The sequence below is a fragment of the Anolis sagrei genome, chromosome 2, assembly GCF_037176765.1.
Source record: "Anolis sagrei isolate rAnoSag1 chromosome 2, rAnoSag1.mat, whole genome shotgun sequence".
Lineage (NCBI taxonomy): Eukaryota > Metazoa > Chordata > Lepidosauria > Squamata > Dactyloidae > Anolis > Anolis sagrei.
Genome location: NC_090022.1, coordinates 210,704,495 through 210,725,802, shown reverse-complemented (window position 1 = coordinate 210,725,802; position 21,308 = coordinate 210,704,495). Strand labels below are relative to the sequence as shown.

Sequence of the window (21,308 nt, the reverse complement as noted above, 5' to 3'; positions counted from 1 at the left end):
CACAACCTAACCAAAAAAATTATTGGTGTCTTGGTTTTTAGGCATGTTCCTGGGATTAATTGGGGTGCTGATTCAGAAACTTGCATTGGATGGACCATATAAGCTAGTTTCTTAGTTAAGGTTATCAAGAGGGGTTTTTTTTTATGAGCGAGCAGATGAAGACTGGTATACGGCATCTCAAAACCTAGAACTGATGGGAAAACTGGTGCCATTTTTGTAATCAGCAGGTCAATTATACCCAGAAACAGATCTAATATTTAGGGCACAAAAACATGTGTTCACCAGTATGACACGAAAAAGTAGAGATTTTAGAGAATCCAAACAGAGGGCTTGTCTGCCCAGGCTTAATAGCCCACACTCAGTGTGCAGTTACTCCTAATTGTCATTATGAGGTTCTTTCGATTCTGATTCTTATCATGGGACTAAATGAGGCTTGGCCAAAAACCCAGAGTATCCCATTGCTTCAGCATAATAATAATAATAATCATCATCATCATCATCATCATCATCATCATCATCTTGTATCCCACCACTATCTCCCCAAAGGGACTTGGGGTGGCTTACACATGGCACAAGGTGCCTAAAAACAGAACATAAAATAAAACACAATATAAAATAGAATAGAGTAAAATACATAAGTATATGAAACATCAACTTAAGACTCTATAAAACTGTGCTCATCAACCAATGACAGCAAGCTGTTGTAAATGTAATCCAGCTGTGAACAATAGGACAAAGGGAATGAGATAAATGCAGAGCTGGGGGACAGCAGGATGGAGTGTCATGTAGTGGGCGTCCCTGCTAATGTAGATCAACAGGTACCACCTTGTTGGGAAGGTAATGGCACTCCATGCAGTCATGCTGGCCACATGACCTTGGAGATGTCTACAGACAACACCAGCTCTTCGGCTTAAAAATGGAAATGAGCACCACCCCCAGAGTTGGACAATCTTTACCTTTAACCTTCCTTCTAATGTCAACATGGGGTGCCTATAATGGGCAGGACATCTCACATTTGGCACCAGCAATGATGGTACAGATGGTAGGGTGGCAATGGCGGTCCGGCTGGAGGTCAGCTGTGACCAGCAGTGCTGCAGAATTTGAAGAGGCACGAATGGAGGGCGAAAGAGAGAAATGTGCCAAGAGGAAGGCGCGTCAAGCCAACCCTGACCGAGACTGCCTTCCACCTGGAAACCAATGCCCTCACTGCGGAAGAAGATGCAGAGCTAGAATAGGGCTCCACAGCCACATACGGACCCACAGGAACACTGGAAGACAATAATCCTCGTCCAACAAGGGACGAGGATGGCAATCCAATGGACCAATATGGTATTGGCCTGGCTTGACCATCTGGACTCTACACCACTTCAGCTGCATGGATTCTGAAGCCAGTTTGAAGCATTTATGTTCAAGACTGGCTTCAAATTAACCATCTAGTGTAGAGGAGTCCAGGGTGCCTGGAACTTTTTTTTTATGAATTGGAGCTTTAAAATCTGCAGGCATGGTGTTATTAATTTTTCCTGCTTATTACTTTTCTTATAATCTTTGAAATATTGTTAAATATGAAAATTCTTGTGAATTTTCTCTTCATGCATACTAACCTTCATGCATTTAGTGGTGTTGTCTGCAGAAGATACATGACAGGCAGCCTTTATTATTCCCGGAAAGACTCAACGACAGTCTTTGCCTCAGTGGGTTTTTTTTATGCCTGATCATTCAGCACTAATAATTTATTTCTTAGGCCACGAGTACTGGCCCCTTAGTTCAATGTTGGGGTCCCAAAACATTTGACAACAGTAAAGGGGTTCTGGCTGTTTTAAACATGTGCACAAATCTATGTAGTGTTTATAGTAGACCCTGCAGAAGATGCTTCATAAAAAGAAAAATCAGCCTGTTTAGTAAGCCATGCAAATGCTGATTTGCTATCAAAAAATGTTTGATTTTTTCATATTTATTGTTCATACCTATAACATTAATTCTTGCGCCAAAAGGGGCCAAAAGTGAAAAAGGTTAAAAAGCCCTCTTTAGCTCACTTCTGATAACTAATGGTTGAGTAAACTATACCACTTGGGAGTCTTGGTGGTCCAATTCTGCCATATCATTTTGGGAAGAAGGGCCTCTATCCTCTGTCTTTGGACATGCTCAAGCACCCATGTCCCTCATCTGTGGTCTACAGTAGTGGGTTATATTGAAAAAATTTATATACATAGTTACAATATGGTTCTTAAAGAAATGGGTTTTGCATAACTTGTGATTTCTCAGCTGCAGTCTAGCATCACTAGACTTTCTTTAAACCTCTTCAGGCCTAAGCTGGAGTGTTGAATATATACACCCAGCCTGCAGGGATGTCATAAGTTCCAATGGTCCTGACTGTAGCTTCTATGACGTGATGAATCACAATTTCTTTTCAGAATTTCTGTTCGTAGCTTTTTTAAAAAAATCTCAATAACTAAACATTGAGTTTACATGAACATATTTTTGCTGCTACTATCAGAAATTGAGATATTTGTAGACACGTTGAATTATACATGTAAATATATGTATACACATACACTTTTTCCCTATGTATATTGAAAAAACAAGCTTATTGGGGGTTGTCGAAGCAAGCCAAATAATTCACCTTTAATTTGGAATATGCTTCCCTGCCCTCACCCCATTAGTGCCACACCTACTCCAAATGTATTGATAGTCACATTTTTTCCATGACCAAATTTAAATCATTACAAAAGAGCTATGCTTTTTTTTTTTTGCTTCCCAGTATGCATAAACCTACCAACCAATTGCCTTTATGGCTTACTTGCCAATTTTACCACTCACCTGCACTCTCATTAAATGCCTCCCCATCCAATCCTCTTTTCCCCTTCATCCTGCAAGGAGTGATCATGGTGCATCTAAGTTGAAGAACTAATGCAGTTCGACTCCACTTTAACAGCCATGGCTAAGTGCTATGGAATAATGGGAGTTGTAGTTTGTAACCTTGTCTGCCAAATAGTACTTCACCCTTTCCTTGCTACAGCTTGCAGGACTCCATAGTCTCGCTCCATGGCAGTTAAAGCTAAGTTAAACTGCATTAATTCTACAGTGTAGATCAGGGGTGCTGAACTAATTTTCACCAAGGGCTGCATCAGCCTTATGGTTGCCTTCAAAGGGCCAGTTAATTGTAAAACTGTATAAACATAACTATGGGTGGATCTGTATATTGTCATATAATCTAGTTTCTGAATCCAGATTATCAGATTTGAACTGGATTATATGAGTATATACTGCCATATAAATCAGTTCAAAGCAGATAATCTGGATTTAAAAACTGGATTATATGGCAGTGCAGAGGGAGCCTATGTTTCCCTGGCATGAAAGCCTTGCGGGCCACTTAAAATGACTTGGCCAACCAGATTTGGCATGTAGGTATTGCATTTGACACATGTAATGTAGGTGCAGCCCATGAGTGTGAACATCACATGTGATCATAAACATTGAAAAACAATGGATGAAGAAAGAAAAAATAAAATGTTTCTTTACCCTTCTCCTCTCCCCATCTAAGTCAATCATTCATTTGGGTGGGCAGGCAATCACATGGGGAAGGAAGAGGGAGGGCATATAATATTTATCCGGATGGGAAGACTGTGTTTATGTATGTAAATATAACATGACAGGTGCTAGGACATCTGCCTAACAAAGAAGAAAAGGCTCTTCATATCCACTGGGTCTTGGTTCCAGGTCCCACCATGTGGATGCTCATCCCGTTGTAAACAATGGCATCATAAAACAACGTCCCTTATATCAAATAACAAAATCAAGGTTTTCTTTTTGGATATTTTACCCAATATTTTCAAGACATGAATGAATGAATCCATGGATACAGGAGTGAACTTTAACATCTGCTGCATGAAAGTAAACCTTAGGTAGGGATGGTGATGAGTAAAGGGTATGGGTGTGAAGTAATCTTCTCCTCCCCACAGCCTTCTTTGTATTTGTTTTGTACAGGTTGTTGGAATACGACCAAAGTGATCAGATTTATACAGACCCCCCACACACTTTTATGTTTATTCTATTTATTTTCAAGTCACAAAAAGCATTGAATGGCTTTTTCAGAGAGCCATTCATTCACACTCAGATAACCATAGGATACAACGCCTATGTTGTAGGACTGATTCTGTTTAGATTCTGCAATGAAATACAACTCTGTTAGTTAAAAATATTGTCAGACTCCTGCTAATGTAGATAAACAAACTACTCTTGTTTTCAGAATAATAAGTTTTTATAGAAAGAAACATTACCTTGCATTCCATGAAAATACAGAATAAATATGTATAGAATAAATGTATGACTTCATGCATGTGAGCTGACTAGCAATATGAGCAGATATAGCTTCTAAAATGAAAATAACCTTTTCGTATCAGGCTTTAATGGTTGAAGACAGAACTTGCTAACAAAGTTATTTCTGTCCTCGAAGGCAAGCGACATTCTGCCAATTAAATGTGAACAGGTTAACAGAAGGTGGACAAAATCTTGCACAGAATCTTCTGCCTTTAATCTTTTTTTGTTTTGTTTTTCTCCTGGACATTTATATTTTCATTCCCCCTCCCCATTTATTTTCCATGTAAATCTCCAAGATAGGCCTGTGTGTAGTTCAAAATTGTGTCGTGCTATTTTAAAACTCAGTGAAACAATTTCGCAACAGATGAAGCGGAAGGCAGCAGTTTTGATTTCTAGCAATGTGTCAGAGGGAAAACCCAATGAAAGATGAAAGATTTGGTGACTTTCTTCATGTTGCAATTTCATCCAGCTGTTTTGCTTGGATCGTTGTGTCATTGACTGCTAGTAAATCTAGAAAGAAAGAAAGAAAAAGGGTGAGATCTCTGTATTTAAAGTTAAAACTCTCTCTCTCAGGATTTCCAAAATGAAACGTTTTGAATAACACATAAAGGCTTTTCATACATTGTAGATATCTCCGAAAATTAATAACAATAATAATTATAGTAATAATAATAATAACAACAAAACTTTATTTATATTCCGCTCTATCTCCCCTGAGGGACTCAGGACGGATTCCAAACCTAAAAGGCAAACATTCAATGCCCAAATACAACAACAATACATTACATTAAAATGTTGAATTACATTTTTATTGAAAGGATCTTGTAACTGTGTTCAGGAATGGAAAGGAATAAATCATATTGTTGTGAACTGAGAAATGGTTGAGTTTGACTTTATACCCACACTTCCATCAGGGTGTTTAACACTGGTGTTTCATATACATCTAATGCGCATAAACTGAAGGCAATTGTCTACACAATATTTATCGTATTTTTGTGCATGACATAAAGTTTGTGTGTATTGAACCATCAGAAAGCAAAGGTGTCACTATCTCAGTCTTCCATATAAACAATTTTGAAATATTTTAGATTTTGGTACTCTGGCTACAGGGTGCTCAATCTTTATTCAATCCTTTAAATTTCATGGCACCCCCCCCCCCCCCCAGATGTGCGATGGGAAGTTGCTGCTAACTGTGAGAGAAATAAGATTGAATACTGTGAAAGCCATCCACTGCATGGCTATCAGCCTCCCTCCAGTAGACGAAAAGCTTCATGAGAACCACCACTCCTCTTAATGTTCCCCTAGCAAAAGCAAGAGTATCCTTCTGGGCAGCTAAACCAGGAAATCCCAATTGGATGCCCCCCCCCCCCAATGAGGAGCTGCCTCCATGAGCAAACCAAGAATGGACAACTTGGAAGTCCCTGAACAGACTCAAAAGTGGAGTAGGCAGATCAAAAGACAACCTGGCAAAATGGCACTACCTAAATGAATCCTCTACGTTGTGCAACTGTGGAGCAGAACAGACAACTCTGCATCTGTATACAGACAATGTGTTCGCTGTTACCAATTTTTGGTAAAAAAATAAAAAAATAATTTAGCCGCTTGTGCTCTTTGTATTTTTATCAGTTTTATACTAATTTATGCAATGCTTTTGATATGAAATAAATAAATGTCAGGATCTTGTCTAGATCTTTCATGGCTTCCCTTTCCAGTTCTAAATTAAATCTGTACTGTAAAATTAATGAAGTTTAACACTACTTTAAGTGGCATAGCTCAATGTTATGCATTGTGGGAGCTGTAGTTTTGGAAGGTCTTTAGCTTTCTTTGCCAAATACTGCTGGTGCCTCACCACACTACATCTCCCAGGATTCCATAGCATTGAGCCATGGCAGTTCAAACAGTGTGAAGCTGCATTGATTCTACAGTGTTGATCAGTGGTTCCCAACCTTTTTTGATCAGGGACCACTCTCCAACATTAGTACCAAAAGAGTTACGAATCAATTTTTGATCAACTTTTGATTCGGTTTCGTTATTAGGGGTGCTGATTCAGAAAATTGCATTGGATAGACTACTTCAGTTCTAGTTTCTGATACAGAACATATGCCATCCAGTAGTTGCCATCTGCTCACCCACAGAAAACCATATTTAATAATCTAGACTGATGTTGTCTATCCAATGCAACTTTTTGAATCAGCATTCCAAATAACCCCAGGAATAGTCCTGAAAATGAAGACACCAAACTTTTTTGGGGGGGTTGGGCTGTGTTATTATCCATAGTAGTAATAGTGAGGCTGTGGACCATATTTTAGTTCTTGTGGACCACTGGTGGTCTCCAGACCACAGGGTTGGGAACCACTTGTGTAGATACATCCTTAGTCTTCTTTGGGCTTCTTGACTGCAGTCTCCAATCAGATGTGTGAGGTCAATAAGAAAAGAGTTGTACTTACTTTTCCAAAGGAAGAAACTGTATGTTTCTAAATACTAAATGTTTTGCTTAGAGTTGGGTATTATCTGAATGTAAACAGCTTCTTGGTAAAGTTCCCCATCCCAATCCTACAGACCTCGCTAATGACTTGCCAAACCACAGCTCCCAAGAGGATTCTATATGGCCACAGAAGAGGAATTATCATGCTATAACTGTACTGTATAAATTAGACTTAAAAAGATAATGTATCATAAACTTCTAGGTGACCAGAAATTGCAAATAAATGCTGTCATACATCCCATCCCATCCATACAATACAATCTATTCCCAGTTGATCCTCCTGCTTTTTTTTTTTTTTTTTTTTTGCTTACCTGATGTTTACGAAAGAGTACATCAGCTTGAGGTCTCAGCATCATCCTTCTTTGGTCTGGTGACAGCTGCAAGATTATTCAATATCTTAGCCTTCTTTGTTAGTACTTGGATGGAAAGGCATAAAGAAATAGCACATACTGTAGGCTATACAATGTTCCCTCACTGTTTTGCAGTTTGCTTCACACAAATTCGCTGTTTTGCGGGTTTTTTTTTAAAAAAAGAATTTAAAATACAAGTAGCGAGGGAACACTGTATTCCCGTTATCAAAGTGTGTTGTTTCTCCAGCATAGATGCGGCCACAGACTTGAGTTACAGAGTTACTCACAGACCAGTGTGTGTGTGGTTGGCAAAGAGCCCGGAGAGGGCCAGAGAGGGCTGCCATGGCAGCTTCTGCTGGGACTTCTTCCTCGGAAGCCGGAAGCATCATCCTGGCTGGCGAAGGTGGTGGGCTGCAAGGGAGGTGTGTGTTTGGCTGGCAAAGAGACCAGAGAGGGCTGCCAAGGCAGCTTCCACTGGGGCTTCTTCCTCGGGTGACCGGGTGAGAGGTCCATTCCAGTGGGGAAGCAGGGAGGGAGGGAGAAGGGTGGCTCCAGCAAGAGAAAGGGGGAGGGAGGGAAGGAGGGAGGAAGGGAGGGGGAAAGAGGAGAGGAAGAGAGAGAGAGAGAGAGAGAGAGAGAGAGGAGGGGAAGAGAGGAGTGGGTTGAGATATACTGTACATATACAGTATAGCGTCCCTACATACGTTTTTTCATTTATTGCAGGTGGTCCTGGAACCTAACCCCTGTGATAAGTGAGGGAACACTGTATATCAGGAAGCAACTGGCCAAACCACCTCAGAGTATTCCTCGCCTAAGAAAACCCTATGAATTTCATGGGGTTCCATAAGTCAACAGGTGACTTGAAGGTGACACGCCCCTTCCCAAGTCTTTCCCCCTCTACTTCCTAAAACCCAGTCAGCAACTGTCCCAATGTATCTTTCTACTGCAAGGATGACACAGCATGGTCTGAGTAAATATTACCCCTAATTAACAGCTTGAAAAATTAACATTGTTGTGCCTTTGTTATCTCAAAAAATAGTATGTAACAAAAATAATTAGTTGCTTCTAACTCTGGCATGTACCCATGCTATTTTGATTTTCTAATGTGTTTACACTCCACTCAGAATCAAGGTGTATCTACACTATAGAACGAATGCAGTCTGACACCACTCTAAGTGCCATGGCTCAGTGCTATGAAATCATGTGGATTTTACAAGGTCTTGAGGCTTCTCTGCCAAAAGGTGCTCATGCTGCACCAAACTACAGATTCAAGGATTCCATAGCATTGAGCCATGGCACTTAAAGCGATTTCACTCTGCATTCATTCTTCAGTATAAATGCACCCTCAGAGAGGCAGCCTTAATATGAATTTTCTGGTTGGGAATAGCAATTTAAGCCTCCTTAAAGTATGATAGCTGGCTTCAGAATTGGCAATGGGGCACAAAACATATTTAATTTCTTCTGTAGATTCTCTAAACTGAGTGTTGGATGAGGGGAGCAGATTCTGCTGGATCTCTTAGTAGCTTTTGATATTATTGACTATGGTATCCTTCTGGGAGGGATGCCAATACGATTTCTAACAGTGGGTCTGGTCCTTCTTTGAGGGGAGAGGTCATGCTGTGGGATGACTGTTCAGGGGTCTGGCCATTGGCCTGTGGGATCTCCCAGGACTCAGTTTTGCACCTATGCTCTTCAACATAAGCAGGAAAATGTTGGGCAAGTCCATCCGAAATTTGGTCATAACCATCATGTGCTGGTTATGACCTTTAAAGCCCTGCATCACATAGTTCCAGACTAGCTTCAAACTGCATGATATGGCAGTGTAGATGAGGCCTGAGTGACAGCTTTGGGAATTTTGGTTGAGTTTCTCTTTCCTCTCTTACTACTGGAAAGCAAATACATCTTTATTCTTTGGGCTCAACTCATTTTGTAGGAAGATCTTTTAATGAAGTATGTTTAAATGTGTTTAAACTGGTTTAGCTTTGTGCTTCTGAAATGATTGGTTATCTATATATATATAAATGCTCTGTGCATAATGAGTACCTTAAAACAAAAGAACCAATGAACGAAATCACACCAAATTTGGCAACAAAACGTCTCACAACACAAGGAGTGACCATCACTCAAAATTATGATTTTGTCATTTGGGAGTTGTAGTTGCTGGGATTTATAGTTCACCTACAATCAAAGAGCATTCTGAACTCCACCAACGATGGAATTGAACCAAACTTGGCACACAGAACTCCCATGACCAACAGAAAATACTGGAAGGGTTTGGTGGGCATTGACCTTCAGTTTGGGAGTTGTAGTTCACCTACATCCAGAGAGCACTGTGGACTCAAACAATGATGGATCTGGACCAAACTTGGCACAAGCACTCAATATGCCCAAATATGAACACAGATGGAGTTTGGGGGGGAAATAGACCTTGATATTTGGGAGTTGTTGTCACTGGGATTCACAGTTCACCTACAATCAAAGAGCATTCTGAACCCCACAAATGAATCGGGGCAAATTTCCCACACAGAACCACCATGACCAACAGAAAATACTTAAGGCCATCCAATCCAGCTCCCTTCATCAGGGCAAGAAAACGTAATCAAAGTCCTCCTGACAAAGAGCCACCCAGCCATAGATAGAAAGATAGATAGATAGATAGATAGATAGAGAGATAAGATTCACACACACACAGATATAGTATCATAGATTTGAAAGGGAACCTTAAAGAAGGACAATGATATCTTGCATGTTCCAGGGTGGGCAAACCAGACACTCTCCACATCAACACTGACTTTATGCTTGTTTACCCACAAGCATAAAGGAATTACATATATTAGAAACCAACATGTTCTCATTACTTTATTTTCCAGATTAACAGACTGGGCCACATCAACGCGTGGTGGGGGATAGCTAGTTTTATTATATTTTTTAACTTATATAATGAGATTGCAGTTTATTTTGTTTTAAGTTTTTGTAAAAGCTCATGTGAATCCCAGGCCAGGAGACAAGTAGCATGGATATATACATAAATCTCAAAACTATAGTTTTGAAAAGTGCAGCATACCTTTGTTTGGGGAACATTGCGATGAGTTCATCAACCATCGTTAAACTCTGCCTAATCTCCATCTGGACAATCTTCCAGGCGCACTCACTGTACTCCTTCTCCTTCAGAAGTTTATTGATCTGTCTGAAGTATTTCCTCACTGCATTTCTAGTATCTTCCATCCCTCCGTGCAAACATGATCCCAGTGTCACAATTTCCTGGGCCAATCCCAACTTGAAAACAGCTATGGATTTGTCATCCCAAGACAAATTCTCATGGTTTTGACTCAAGGTGTAAACGATCTGTTGGAGGATTTCATCTGCGGCTACTGTGGCATTTCCTGGCTGGTATTCATAAATGTTTGGAAGATTATCTTCACCTGATCTGGATGAGAAGCTGATTACATCGTTGATGCACTCTCGAGGAATGTTTGCTCCCATTCTGGTGCTCAGAAGTTCCAGGTTATCTTGGTTGGTTTCATGTAGCTTTCCACGAACTCTGCTACAGCCCTGAGCAAATCCTAAACAGAGAGCAAACCATGAACATACATCTCTATCTATGAATCTACATCGAGTCTTTCTATTAAAGGCAGCTGGATTCCATGCCCAGGGTTCCCTGTACAATTGGAATATCTGCATAACTAAAATCACTACATCACCACTGGGCAGTATTTTGCTAACTGAGTGTTCATAGTGAACTCTCCAAAAACCCCAGCAATGACTGGTATTTGCTAGATAAAAAAGAAATGTGGTTCCCTTCATTGGGGCAAACTCATAATTTTCTACAAAATATTATGTTCCCACATTACCTTCCTGCTTGATCTACTCACCGAATATCCCTGGGAGCAGACATGTTTCTGATGCCTTATTTTCAGACTCAGTCTCAGTCTCAGTCTCAGTCTCAGTCTCAGTCTCAGTCTCAGCCGCAGCCTCAGCCGCAGCCTCAGCCTCAGCTTCAACCTCTTTTACTTCAGGTATCAAAATAGTTTCTGTGAAATGAAATCCACACATAAGCCTCCATGGAAGCTATGCTTTTATACATTTTGTTTCTTTCCTGTTATTTGTGTCCCCCCTCCCCTGTAAAAGCTAGAGCTGACCCTGCTTAGCTTCCAAGACCAGGCAGGATCTGGTGCCTTTAATCATATATCCAACCCATTATCCACCCAATTCCAAGTCCTTTGTATTCTCTAAAGCAGTGGTTCCCAGCCTTTAAAAAAAAAAAACAAACCAAAAAAACCAAAACAAAAACAGGGACCACTTTGATCAGGGACTACTTTAAACAGGGACCTCTTTGATCAGGGACCACTTTGACTAGGGAACACTCTCCAACATTAATACCAAAAGGGTTACAAATTGGTTTTTGGTCAACTTTAGATTCGATTTGGGGTGCTGATTCAGAAAATTGCATTTGCATCCTCTAAAGCAGTGGTTCCCAACCTTTTTTGACCAGGGACCATTTTGAACAGGGACCACTTGATCAGGGACCACTATGACTAGGGAACACTCTCCAACATTAATACCAGAATTGTTACGAATCAGTTTTTGGTCAGCTTTAGATTCGGTTTGGGGTGCTGATTCAGAAAATTGCATTGGAGAGACCACATCAGTTCTAGTTTCTGATACAGAATATATGCCATGGTCAGTGACAAGGAAGGAGTGGCAGGCTCCATGAAATGAGTGTAAATAAAATAAATAAATAAAGAGGAAGGAGGCTCACGGACCAAATTTTCATTCTTGTGGCCCACTGATGGTCCAAGGCCTACAGATTATGAACCACTGCTCTAAAGAAATGGCATAACTGTTCCCTCATGACTGGTAGCTATTTCTATTTATCTACAGTGCTATCATCTTTGAGTTTTTCTTAGTTTTCCCTTTTATTGGAAAATTTAAGCCCCACCCCCCACTATGCAGTTCTGAATTTTTTAAAATTGTATCTAACCACCATGTACTTGCAGACAGAGCAGTGGATAGTCCTCTAATCCTTTAATAGGAACTATGTAGCTCATATACCTAGTATTAAAAATGCCCCCAGGCAAAATCCACTACAACATTTTCCCATTTGTGATTATGAGAAAGGTAGCTGGTTGTTCAATTTGTGTTTATGAATATCCAAATTGGAATACAGAAATGAATGACTGAGAGAAATCCCCCAATCCAACACTAGATCTCTATCTGCAAGAAAAAATAACCCTTATCCTTTTAAACAAAAATATTGTGCCATTGGGTATGGAGCTGAACATTTTATTCCCGCTTTAGTTTTCAAGCTTTCTCTCTCTCTTTTGTCCATTAAAAATAGTTTTTTGGAACTGCATTCTATTCCCATTTCATCTTTTGCTGTTGACATACTAAAAATGATAATAAACTTATGGGGTTGCAGGCTTTAATTCCTCCTCCAAGGGGGCAACAGGGCTCTTTGCTCCCCCTTCTTTCTGGCACAACCCTTCTCAACCCCCTTAAATGTAGAAAATGCTTTGTTGGCGTCTTCTAACTTCAGCAGATTGCACATATACACCTACTCCGTGCATTTTCCTGGGCATATTTCAATCCAGACAAACCATTGTAGAACAGGGAACAGGTAACTGTATTTGTGTGTGTGTGTGTGTGTTTGTGTATGTGTGTTAGGAGCAACTTGAGAAACTGCAAGTCGCTTCTGGTGTGAGAGAATTGGCCATCTGCAAGGATGTTGCCCAGGCAATGGCTGGATGTTTTGATATATAAACCATCCTTGTGAAAGGCTTCTCTCATGTCCCCGCATGGGAAGCTGGAGCTGACAGAGGGAGTTCATCCATGCTCTTCCTGGATTCGAACCTACGACCTGTTGGTCTTCAATCCTGCCAGCACAGGAATTTAACCCATTGCGTCACCGGGGGCTCCAAGATAACTGTATGGAAGTCAGTTGACTATTATCCCCTGATCCCTCCCAATGCACCAACATACTTCTGCTTTTATTAATACGCTTCTCAAAATGGTGACAGCATAATGTTAGTTATGCTGTCGCCATTTTGAGAAGGGTATTAATAAAAACAGAGCTACTAATGGGTTACGATTTTGGATAACATGATTTTAATAAGTGCTTTAATGTTTGATATGTTTTAATGACTGTTTTAATATATATGTTTATTTTACTATATATGTATGTTTATATGGCATTGAATAGTTGCCTATATATGTAAGCCACCTTGAGTCCCCTACGGGGTTGAAAAAGGCGGGGTATAAATAAATAAATAAATAAATAAATTTTGGGTTTGCATCCTTGTCAAAGAGTGAGAGTGAGATCCAAATATCAGTCCTTTAGACACAAATATCCAATTGATTGCCACTCAACTCAACTCTGTCACACTCCATGATAATAGCACTATGCCTCACTTTCACTGCCATGGCTACACCCTATGAAATTCTGATTATTATTATTATTATTATTATTATTATTATTATTTTAGTTTGGTGAGGCACTGGACCTCTCTGGCAAAGAATTCTAAGTTTATCTTTCTAAAATGCAAATCTTAAAATTCCATAGGAGGTTGCCATGGTGGTTTAAGTGCAATCACAGTGCTATAAGTGCATAGCACGATGGGGTTCTGTGCTGAATGCAAACATCAGGCTGCCCCCCTGGCAAGTGTGGCCAAGTAAGGTCAGGAAATTTAAATTAAAAGATGTGATCTCTCTCTCTTAAAAATACTGAAGTTACAAAATACGACAAATTGGAGGTATGAAGCCCATGTTTATATACAGTTTTGGCTTGAGGATTTGCCGTTGTGGTCCCATTCAGAAACAACCTGGTTGGAAATGCTCTTCTAACACATAGCTTTGAATTGTGAACATTTCATGGGTGTAATTTCCAAGATCCCAATCTAGTAACTCCCTAAATCAGTGGTTCTCAATCTTCCTAATGCAACAACCCCTTAATACAGTTTCTCATGTTGTGGTGACTCTGAACCATAAAATTATTTTAGTTGCTACTTCATAACTGTAATTTTGCTACTGTTATGAATCGCCATGTAAATATCTGATATGCAGGCTGTATTATCATTCACTGGACCAAATTTGGCACAAATACCCGATATGCTCAAATTTGAATACTGGTGGGGTTGGGAGGGGGGATTGATTTTGTCATTTGGGAGTTGTAGTTGCTGGGATCTATAATTCACCTACAGTCAAAGAGCATTCTGAATTCCACCAACAATGGAATTGAACCTAACTTGGCACACAGAATTACCATGGCCAACAGAAAATACTGGATAGGTTTGGTGGGTATTGACCTTGAGTTTTGGAGTAGCAGTTCACTTACATCCAGAAAGCACTGTGGACTCAAAAAATGACGGATCTGGACCAAACTTGGCATGGATATTCAATATGCACAAATGTGAACACTGGTGAAGTTTGGGGAAAATAGACTTGACATTTGGGAATTGCTGGAATTTATAGTTCACTTACAATCAAAGAGCTGAAATGTATAGTTCACCTACAATCAAAGAGGTGGAATTTATAGTTCACCTACAATCAAAGAGTATTCTGAATCCCACCAATGATAGAATTGGACCAAAAATCCCACATAGAGCCCTCATGACCAACAGAAAATACTGTGTTTTCTGGTGGTCTTGGCAATCCCTCTGACACCCTCTCACAACCTCCCCCAGGGGTCCCGACCCCCGTCTTGACACACACTGCCCTAAATGTACTGTTTCCTAACAAAAGCATTACATAAGAATAGCACCTACCTTTGGTATGAAGTGTTCTGATGAGCTGCTCCATCACCATGAAAAATCGACTAACTTCAATTTGGGCAACTTCCCAGGCGCACCCATTATACTCCCCATCTTTTAGGAAACTCTGGATTCGATCAAAATACGTTTTCACTGCTTCCCTGATATCTTGTTTGTCTTCAGTCAAACATGGTGACAATTCTGCGATTTCCTGACTCAGTCCAGCCTTTAACATGCCAATGGAATTCTCATCCCAAGGCAATTTGGTATGGTTTTGACTGTAGAGGCAAAGAATCTGTCGGAGGATTTCATGGAGGGCTACTGTGGCATTCTCTTTCTGGAGTTCAAAAATATTTTGGATGTTTTCTTCTTCAGGTTGGGATGAAAAGCTGATCACATCATTCAGGCATTGTAGAGGAAAAACCGATCCCAATTGACTTTTTAGAACTGCTAAGTTCTCCTTGTTATCTTCCAGAAGATGCTTACGAAGATGACTGCAGTTTTGGGACAAGGTTTCAATGACAATCAACACCATAAGGCAAATGTCAAGGAGCCAAGCCTTTGTGGTCATATTTGGGATGAAAAGAGTGTAGGGGGTTTTTCTGGACTGCAGCACAGTGTCTAGAAGACCTGTTTGCTTAGATGTTTTAGAAACTGCTGCATATTTCAACCCTTTTTATTTAATTCAGTGTTCAGGAGTTGTTTTCCCCACACACCACTTTATGATCTGTGAATAATTTTGAAAACTTGTTTTCAAATAAAATAATTAAAATGTTGGTCAAAATATTAGTTTGATCTGGAGTGATTCCCAAAGAATTTGCTGACAGCAAAAAACAGTCTTCCTTTTCACTTGTAGCCACAGTTAATTGATTTTATGGGACCAAAAAATGTGGGACTGCTAAAATTTCTCATGTTATATTCAGATTTAAACAGGGACCTCAGTATTTGACTTTCCCATTGGAATGACCTGAACAGTTCCAGAGAGATGAAGCAAAAATGGTTGGATCAGACGTGCATGTATTTCCCTTAGTGACTTGACACTTGACTGCTGAATGTGAAACCAGCTCTGATAGTTCTTGGTAGGAAGTTCTACCTGTGTTGAATCAGTCCCCCATGAATAGGGCACAAATATCATAAATACCAATAGTAGTATTGCTACACTAACATTAAGACTATGTACAATGAGTACGATGGGATTATGACAACAGGCATCCCCTAAACTGTAGATATTCATATAAATGTCTGCACGTAACTTACACTCATACGGCTACATAGATACAGGTCTCTGTTCATGCGATTCAGACAAACAGAAAAGTAGTGTTCCGGATCATGCAAGGAGAATCCTATGGGTAAACAATTGTATCCATGGAAACACCAAGCTGTCATTCAACACAGTATATGTTGATGCTCTATCCAGTGTTTACTATATTGTTTGGATATTTGAATAACCCATGTATTCAATAGAAAGGGTTTTTAAAAGCACACATGTTGAGACGGGAACATTCACACACACAGTTTAAAGCTTTTGGAAAGTCATGTTGGCTGCTCAATTGAATTTTCTTTTATTCTCAACTCACATTCCATTGGCCACTCTGAATATAAATATTTACTAGTAGAGAAATATGGTCTAGCAAGAAAATGTTTCAGCAACTTCCAATGGCTTAATCCCATGGTTTGGATCAAAGGCAAGAGGCCATGCTTAACTTTGGGTTTTACTTTAGTTATAAATTATACCTGTCTTTATTAAAATATGAAGGAGCCCCTGGTGATATAATGGGTTAAACTCTTGTGCTGGCAGGACTGAAGGTCAGAGGTTCGAATTTGGGGAGAGTGTGATGAGCTCCACTCCGTCAGCTCCACCTTCCCATGCAAGGACATGAGAGAAGCCTCCCACAAGGTTGATAAAACATCAAAAAGATCTGGGCATCTCCTGGGCAACATCCTTACAGATGGCTAATTCTCTCACACCAGAAATTACTTGCAGTTTCTCAAATCACTCCTGACACACACACACACACCCAAAAGAAATGTGAAAAATCATCCCAACTACCCATGCATTTTGGAAGTGAGATTCATTTTTTAAAAATACATTTTAATAATTTAATAAATATATAAATAAGTAACATTAAATAAAGGTAATAAATAACAGCATATATTCAAAAATCCAGTAATACAAATACATATTTGACTCCACAAAATAAATAACATCATCAGAATGCCATGAGAGGAGCATCATTGAAAGAGACATATAGCTACAGTGAATTTGCACTATGCTATTCATTTCAAGATATCCTGTCCTAATACAGACATGTCGATAATTAGATAAAAAAGCCAGTATTTTCTTGGTAATTGGACTCCTTAGTTCCTTCTCTGTAAACATTCAAGGCAGAATTACCCTCAACTGTGGAAAAGCATTTAGAAACAGAAGAACAGGGAAGAAAAGGATTCTTGCTTTCTGTGAAGATCTCACTGGAGGAACCTCCTGGACAATCGGTTCACTTTTATTGATCAGCTCTTCCTGCATCAATGATTGTTGGTTAAGCTGCAAGGATGAAGAAAAGGAGTTCAAACTTCCTATTCAGTTAAAAATAGCTCAATTTTAAATGTCTAAAATGTTTTTAATTACTAGAAACCGAGCTATCAATTTGGCCCATTTTAATACAGCAAAAATAAGTAAAGGTAAAGGTTTCCCCTGACATTAAGTCTAGTCATGTCTGACTCTGGGGGCTGGTGCTCATCTCCATTTCTAAGCCAAAGAGCTGGTGTCATCCATAGATGCCTCCAAGGTCATGTGGCCAGCATGACTACATGGAGCGCTGTTACATTCCTGCAGAAGCGGTACCTATTGACCCTCTCATATTTCCATGCTTTCAAACTGCTAGTTTGGCAGAAGTTGGGCCAAACAGTGGGAGCTCACCCTGCTCCCCAGATTCAAACCACCAACCTTTGGTCAGCAAGTTCAGCAGCTCAGTGGTTTAACCCACTGCACCACCAAGGGGGCCCTACAGCAAGAATACAATTGCTATATTTGTTTTTAGTCATATTCTGAATTCTATGGTTGTGGGAATCTTTCTCTTCATACCTTTGTTTCAGATCATTTGAATGAGTTTCTCAATCCAGAGGAAACATTCCTTGACTTGGATCTGGATGATCTCCCAGGCACACCGGCTGTACTCTTTCTCTTTCAGGAGGTCACTCAGGCTTCGGAAGTATCTTTTCACTCTCAGCCTGGTGAGCTGGATCCTCTGACTTCTTGGAGATGCACTCAAGCAGCTCTTCAGGTTCTCACTTTGCTGATCCAGTCCAGCATGGAAAACTCTCAAGGAATCCTCATCCCATGGCATTTCGGTATTGTTCTGCTTAAAGATGTGACCTGTCTGTTGGAGAACTTCTTGGATGGCCACCTTAACATTCTCCTCTTCAGAGATATCAATATTTCTCAGATTCTCTTTGGGAGAGAAGCTGACGACATCGTCAAGGCACTGTTGAGGAATGGTGGATGCCATCTTGCCTTTCAGAACTTCCAGGTTGGCCTGGTTGGCTTGTTGGAGCCAAGTGCTAAGTTGGCCACAGTCCTGAGATGAGACTTCAACAATGAAGACCGTGGCAAGGCCAATGCACAAAAGCCAGCCTTTGTTGACCATGGTGAAGGAGGAGCACAGTGGGTTTTTTCTTGAGTGCAGGATCTGGAAGATGGGCTTTCTTGGAGGATGACCCAGTTTGTGTCACATCCTCCAGCCATGGCTTGTATTTAAACACTCAGAGAATGATGGTTTCTTTTGCCCCTTTCCATTTAGATTATTTTCAGATCAGTGGGGAAACTACACAGCATGATTTCCCTTTTCTCTTCCATATCATTACAAAAGTGTTCAGTGCAGATGGGTGATGGGGGAGGAAAACTGTTTTTGCTTGTTATTGTGAGCTTGAATTATTCTTATTAGTATTATTAATGTAAAATAATTATAATTGATAGCACAAATCAGAATTCCCTTCCACTAATTCTTATATCTTTATTTCTCAAAATTTATTTAAAAACAAGAAAAACACTCTTGAAACTTCTAGTGTTGCAAGGAGCAGGCAATAACTACTGTCTTTAGCTGCTTCTATGTAGTACAGTAGTTCTCAACCTGTGGGTTTCCAGGTGTTTTGGCTTACAACTCCCAGAAATCCCAGCCAGTTTACCAGCTGTTAGGATTTCCGGAGGCTAAAACATCTTGGTATCCACAAGTTGAGGACTACTGATGTAGTAGAACAATCAGAAGAGATTACAATGAAGGAGAAATGGTTGGTTCACACTGTCGTGAGTTCATTACTTGACTCATGTTCATAGGCATGTATGGATTAGATCTATTGGTTTTGCATGTACATGAAGTGAGATTTCTTCTGGGATGTCTCATAGTTCCATCAGTATACAATCCCCATTAGAAGAAAAGTTCCCCAAAGCCCTAGGCACATATTCAGACAGGAGTAGGGGATGCTTGGATTGCAGATTATATGTGCATAGAGTAGTTTGTAGTTTCAGCAGTCTTAGTGTGCACATATGGTTGGTAAGGATTTCTACATAATGTTGGGGATTCTTATAACAGCAGGGAGGCTCTGCCTACAAAGAACTGTAGGCACTCTCTCTAGCTAACTTTAGGAAAGAACTAAAAACCTGTGTGTGGGAGCTGGCTTTCGAAAATGGTTGACTACTTCATTATGATGGTGGTCTTTTAGCCTTGTTAATACCTATTGGTTTTAAACTGGTTTTGCCTCTGCAGGGCAATATGTTTTAAACCCAGTACAATTTTAACCTATATATCCATTTATTGTAATATTGTTTTTAAAACTTCTGTTTATGCTTATTAGTAATATATTAGTAATATATTTTTTTTGTTTTTGCATCTGTATGTATTGTGTCCTGATTCTCTTGTGAGCCTCCTCAGTCTTTGTGGAGAGGGGACGGGATATAAATAAAGTTTATTATTATTATTAACCGCTCAAGGTGTTGCTTTACCTGTTGCAATCCCTTTTCTATTCTTGTGCTAAACATCAGTGTCTTCCATAGACAGGGCAGGGTCAAACATCCCACATGTCTTATTCTCTGCATTGGCATTTCCCTATATCATATACCTGAAGGTGATCCCATAATCAGCCCTCTTTTGAATATGACTAGTTGAAAAAAAAAAAGAGTTTTGAGAGAGATGATTATTTTGCTCTATTTTGTATAAAAGCAAACAAGGCAAAGAAGTCTTGTGAACTTTTCAAAACTGTTACATATATTTTAGTTGGAACTTTTGTGGACTTTAACATTCAGGAATGTTATATTTAACTCCCAGGGAACTTTGCACAAGTAGATGGTTGTGTGGATAAGATAAAGGTGAGATGGGATATAAGGATCTTCAAAGGGGTGATTTAATGTACACATTCTGTCTGCAAATAGACAGGTCTACTGGTCTTTTAAGGAGCCCCTGGTGGTGCAGTGGGTTAAACTGCTGAGCTTGCTGACCAAAAGGTCAGCAGTTCAAATTCAGGGAGTGGGGTGAGCTCCTGCTGTTAGCCCCAGCTTCTGCCAATCTAGCATTTCAAAAACATGCAAATGTGAGTAGATCAATAGGTATCGCTTCAGCAGGAAGGTAACAGTGGTCCATGCAGTCATGCCTGCCACATGACCTTGGAGGTGTCTACGGACAACGCCAGCTCTTCAGCTTAGAAACGGAGGTGAGCACCACCCCCCAGAGTCAGACACGACTAGACTTAATGTCAGGGGAAACCTTTACCTTTACTTTTACCGGTCTTTTAAGTGCCAAGATTTGGGGATCAAGATTATTGGAAGCAAAATGTATTTGCCTGTTTTTGAGTTGGGTACGTAGTATTTGTGTCCCACCAATCCCTGTGTTGAGTTTTGTAAATAACCCTCTATGGCTTGCAAGCATTAGCTTTAGAAGCAACACACCCCCAATCTTCCTGCACAGCAAGCCTGGCTAGTGTATTTCCATATCACTCTTGGATGGGAAACGATTTAGGAGCACATGAAGAGGAACAGAAACACAAGCTCTTTTGCTTTCTAGTAATAAAGCCACAGAAGCGATCAAGTGAAAGCTGAACGAGAGGGCCATTCCCTCCAATGCAACTGTTTCTCTCAGCTGTTTTCTTTGCATCATCAAGAGCAGGTTAAAATGCAAGGAAGAAGAGAAGCAAGGGAAAGACCCAAAGCATTGTGATTTTTTTAAAATCCAAGATTTAATATATATTCAGTAGGTCTTTTATAGTTGGATCAACAACTGACTTTAGATCCTTATCTTTTTTTAAAAAAAAATAGCTTTCCTTTTTTGTTTATTTAAACAAAAAGGAAAAACAGTGATATACTTTTACAGAGCATGCAACATACGGAGACAATAACAAACACACTATTTATTTATTTATTTATTT

General features: G+C 39.9%; 3 protein-coding genes across 3 annotated transcripts; all 3 read right to left on the bottom strand.

Moving 5' to 3' along the window:
• Window positions 1-7,113: 7,113 nt before the first annotated feature.
• LOC132766469 (interferon tau-2-like) lies at window positions 7,114-11,410 on the bottom strand. Its single transcript, XM_067465576.1, has 3 exons — window positions 11,025-11,410; window positions 10,217-10,715; window positions 7,114-7,179 (listed from the first exon to the last, which is right to left on the bottom strand). The coding sequence occupies exons 1-3, from the start codon at window positions 11,203-11,205 to the stop codon at window positions 7,155-7,157; spliced, it is 705 nt and encodes a 234-aa protein (XP_067321677.1). The 5' UTR covers window positions 11,206-11,410; the 3' UTR covers window positions 7,114-7,154.
• Window positions 11,382-16,160, bottom strand: LOC132765409 (interferon beta-like). The gene is made up of 3 exons (XM_067464853.1): window positions 16,155-16,160; window positions 14,913-15,534; window positions 11,382-11,401 (listed from the first exon to the last, which is right to left on the bottom strand). Exons 1-3 carry the CDS (start codon window positions 16,158-16,160, stop codon window positions 11,382-11,384), a joined length of 648 nt encoding a protein of 215 aa, XP_067320954.1.
• Window positions 16,161-17,986: 1,826 nt separating this feature from the next.
• On the bottom strand, window positions 17,987-18,541 carry LOC132765410 (interferon kappa-like). Its single transcript, XM_060759701.2, has one exon. It carries the CDS (start codon window positions 18,539-18,541, stop codon window positions 17,987-17,989), a length of 555 nt encoding a protein of 184 aa, XP_060615684.2.
• Between the last annotated feature and the right edge of the window lie 2,767 nt (window positions 18,542-21,308).

Coding starts and splice junctions, on each gene's coding strand:
- LOC132765409 (XM_067464853.1), bottom strand. Junction 11,402..14,912: donor CAGAACACTTCATACCAAAG/GTAGGTGCTATT, acceptor TTTTTTTTAAAG/GCTGGGAACCACTGCTTTAG.
- LOC132766469 (XM_067465576.1), bottom strand. CDS start 11,205: ATGTGTGGATTTCATTTCACAGAAACTATTTTGATACCTGAAGTAAAA. Junction 10,716..11,024: donor TCTGCTCCCAGGGATATTCG/GTGAGTAGATCA, acceptor CTCTCTGTTTAG/GATTTGCTCAGGGCTGTAGC. Junction 7,180..10,216: donor GCAATGTTCCCCAAACAAAG/GTATGCTGCACT, acceptor ATAATCTTGCAG/CTGTCACCAGACCAAAGAAG.
- LOC132765410 (XM_060759701.2), bottom strand. CDS start 18,541: ATGGTCAACAAAGGCTGGCTTTTGTGCATTGGCCTTGCCACGGTCTTC.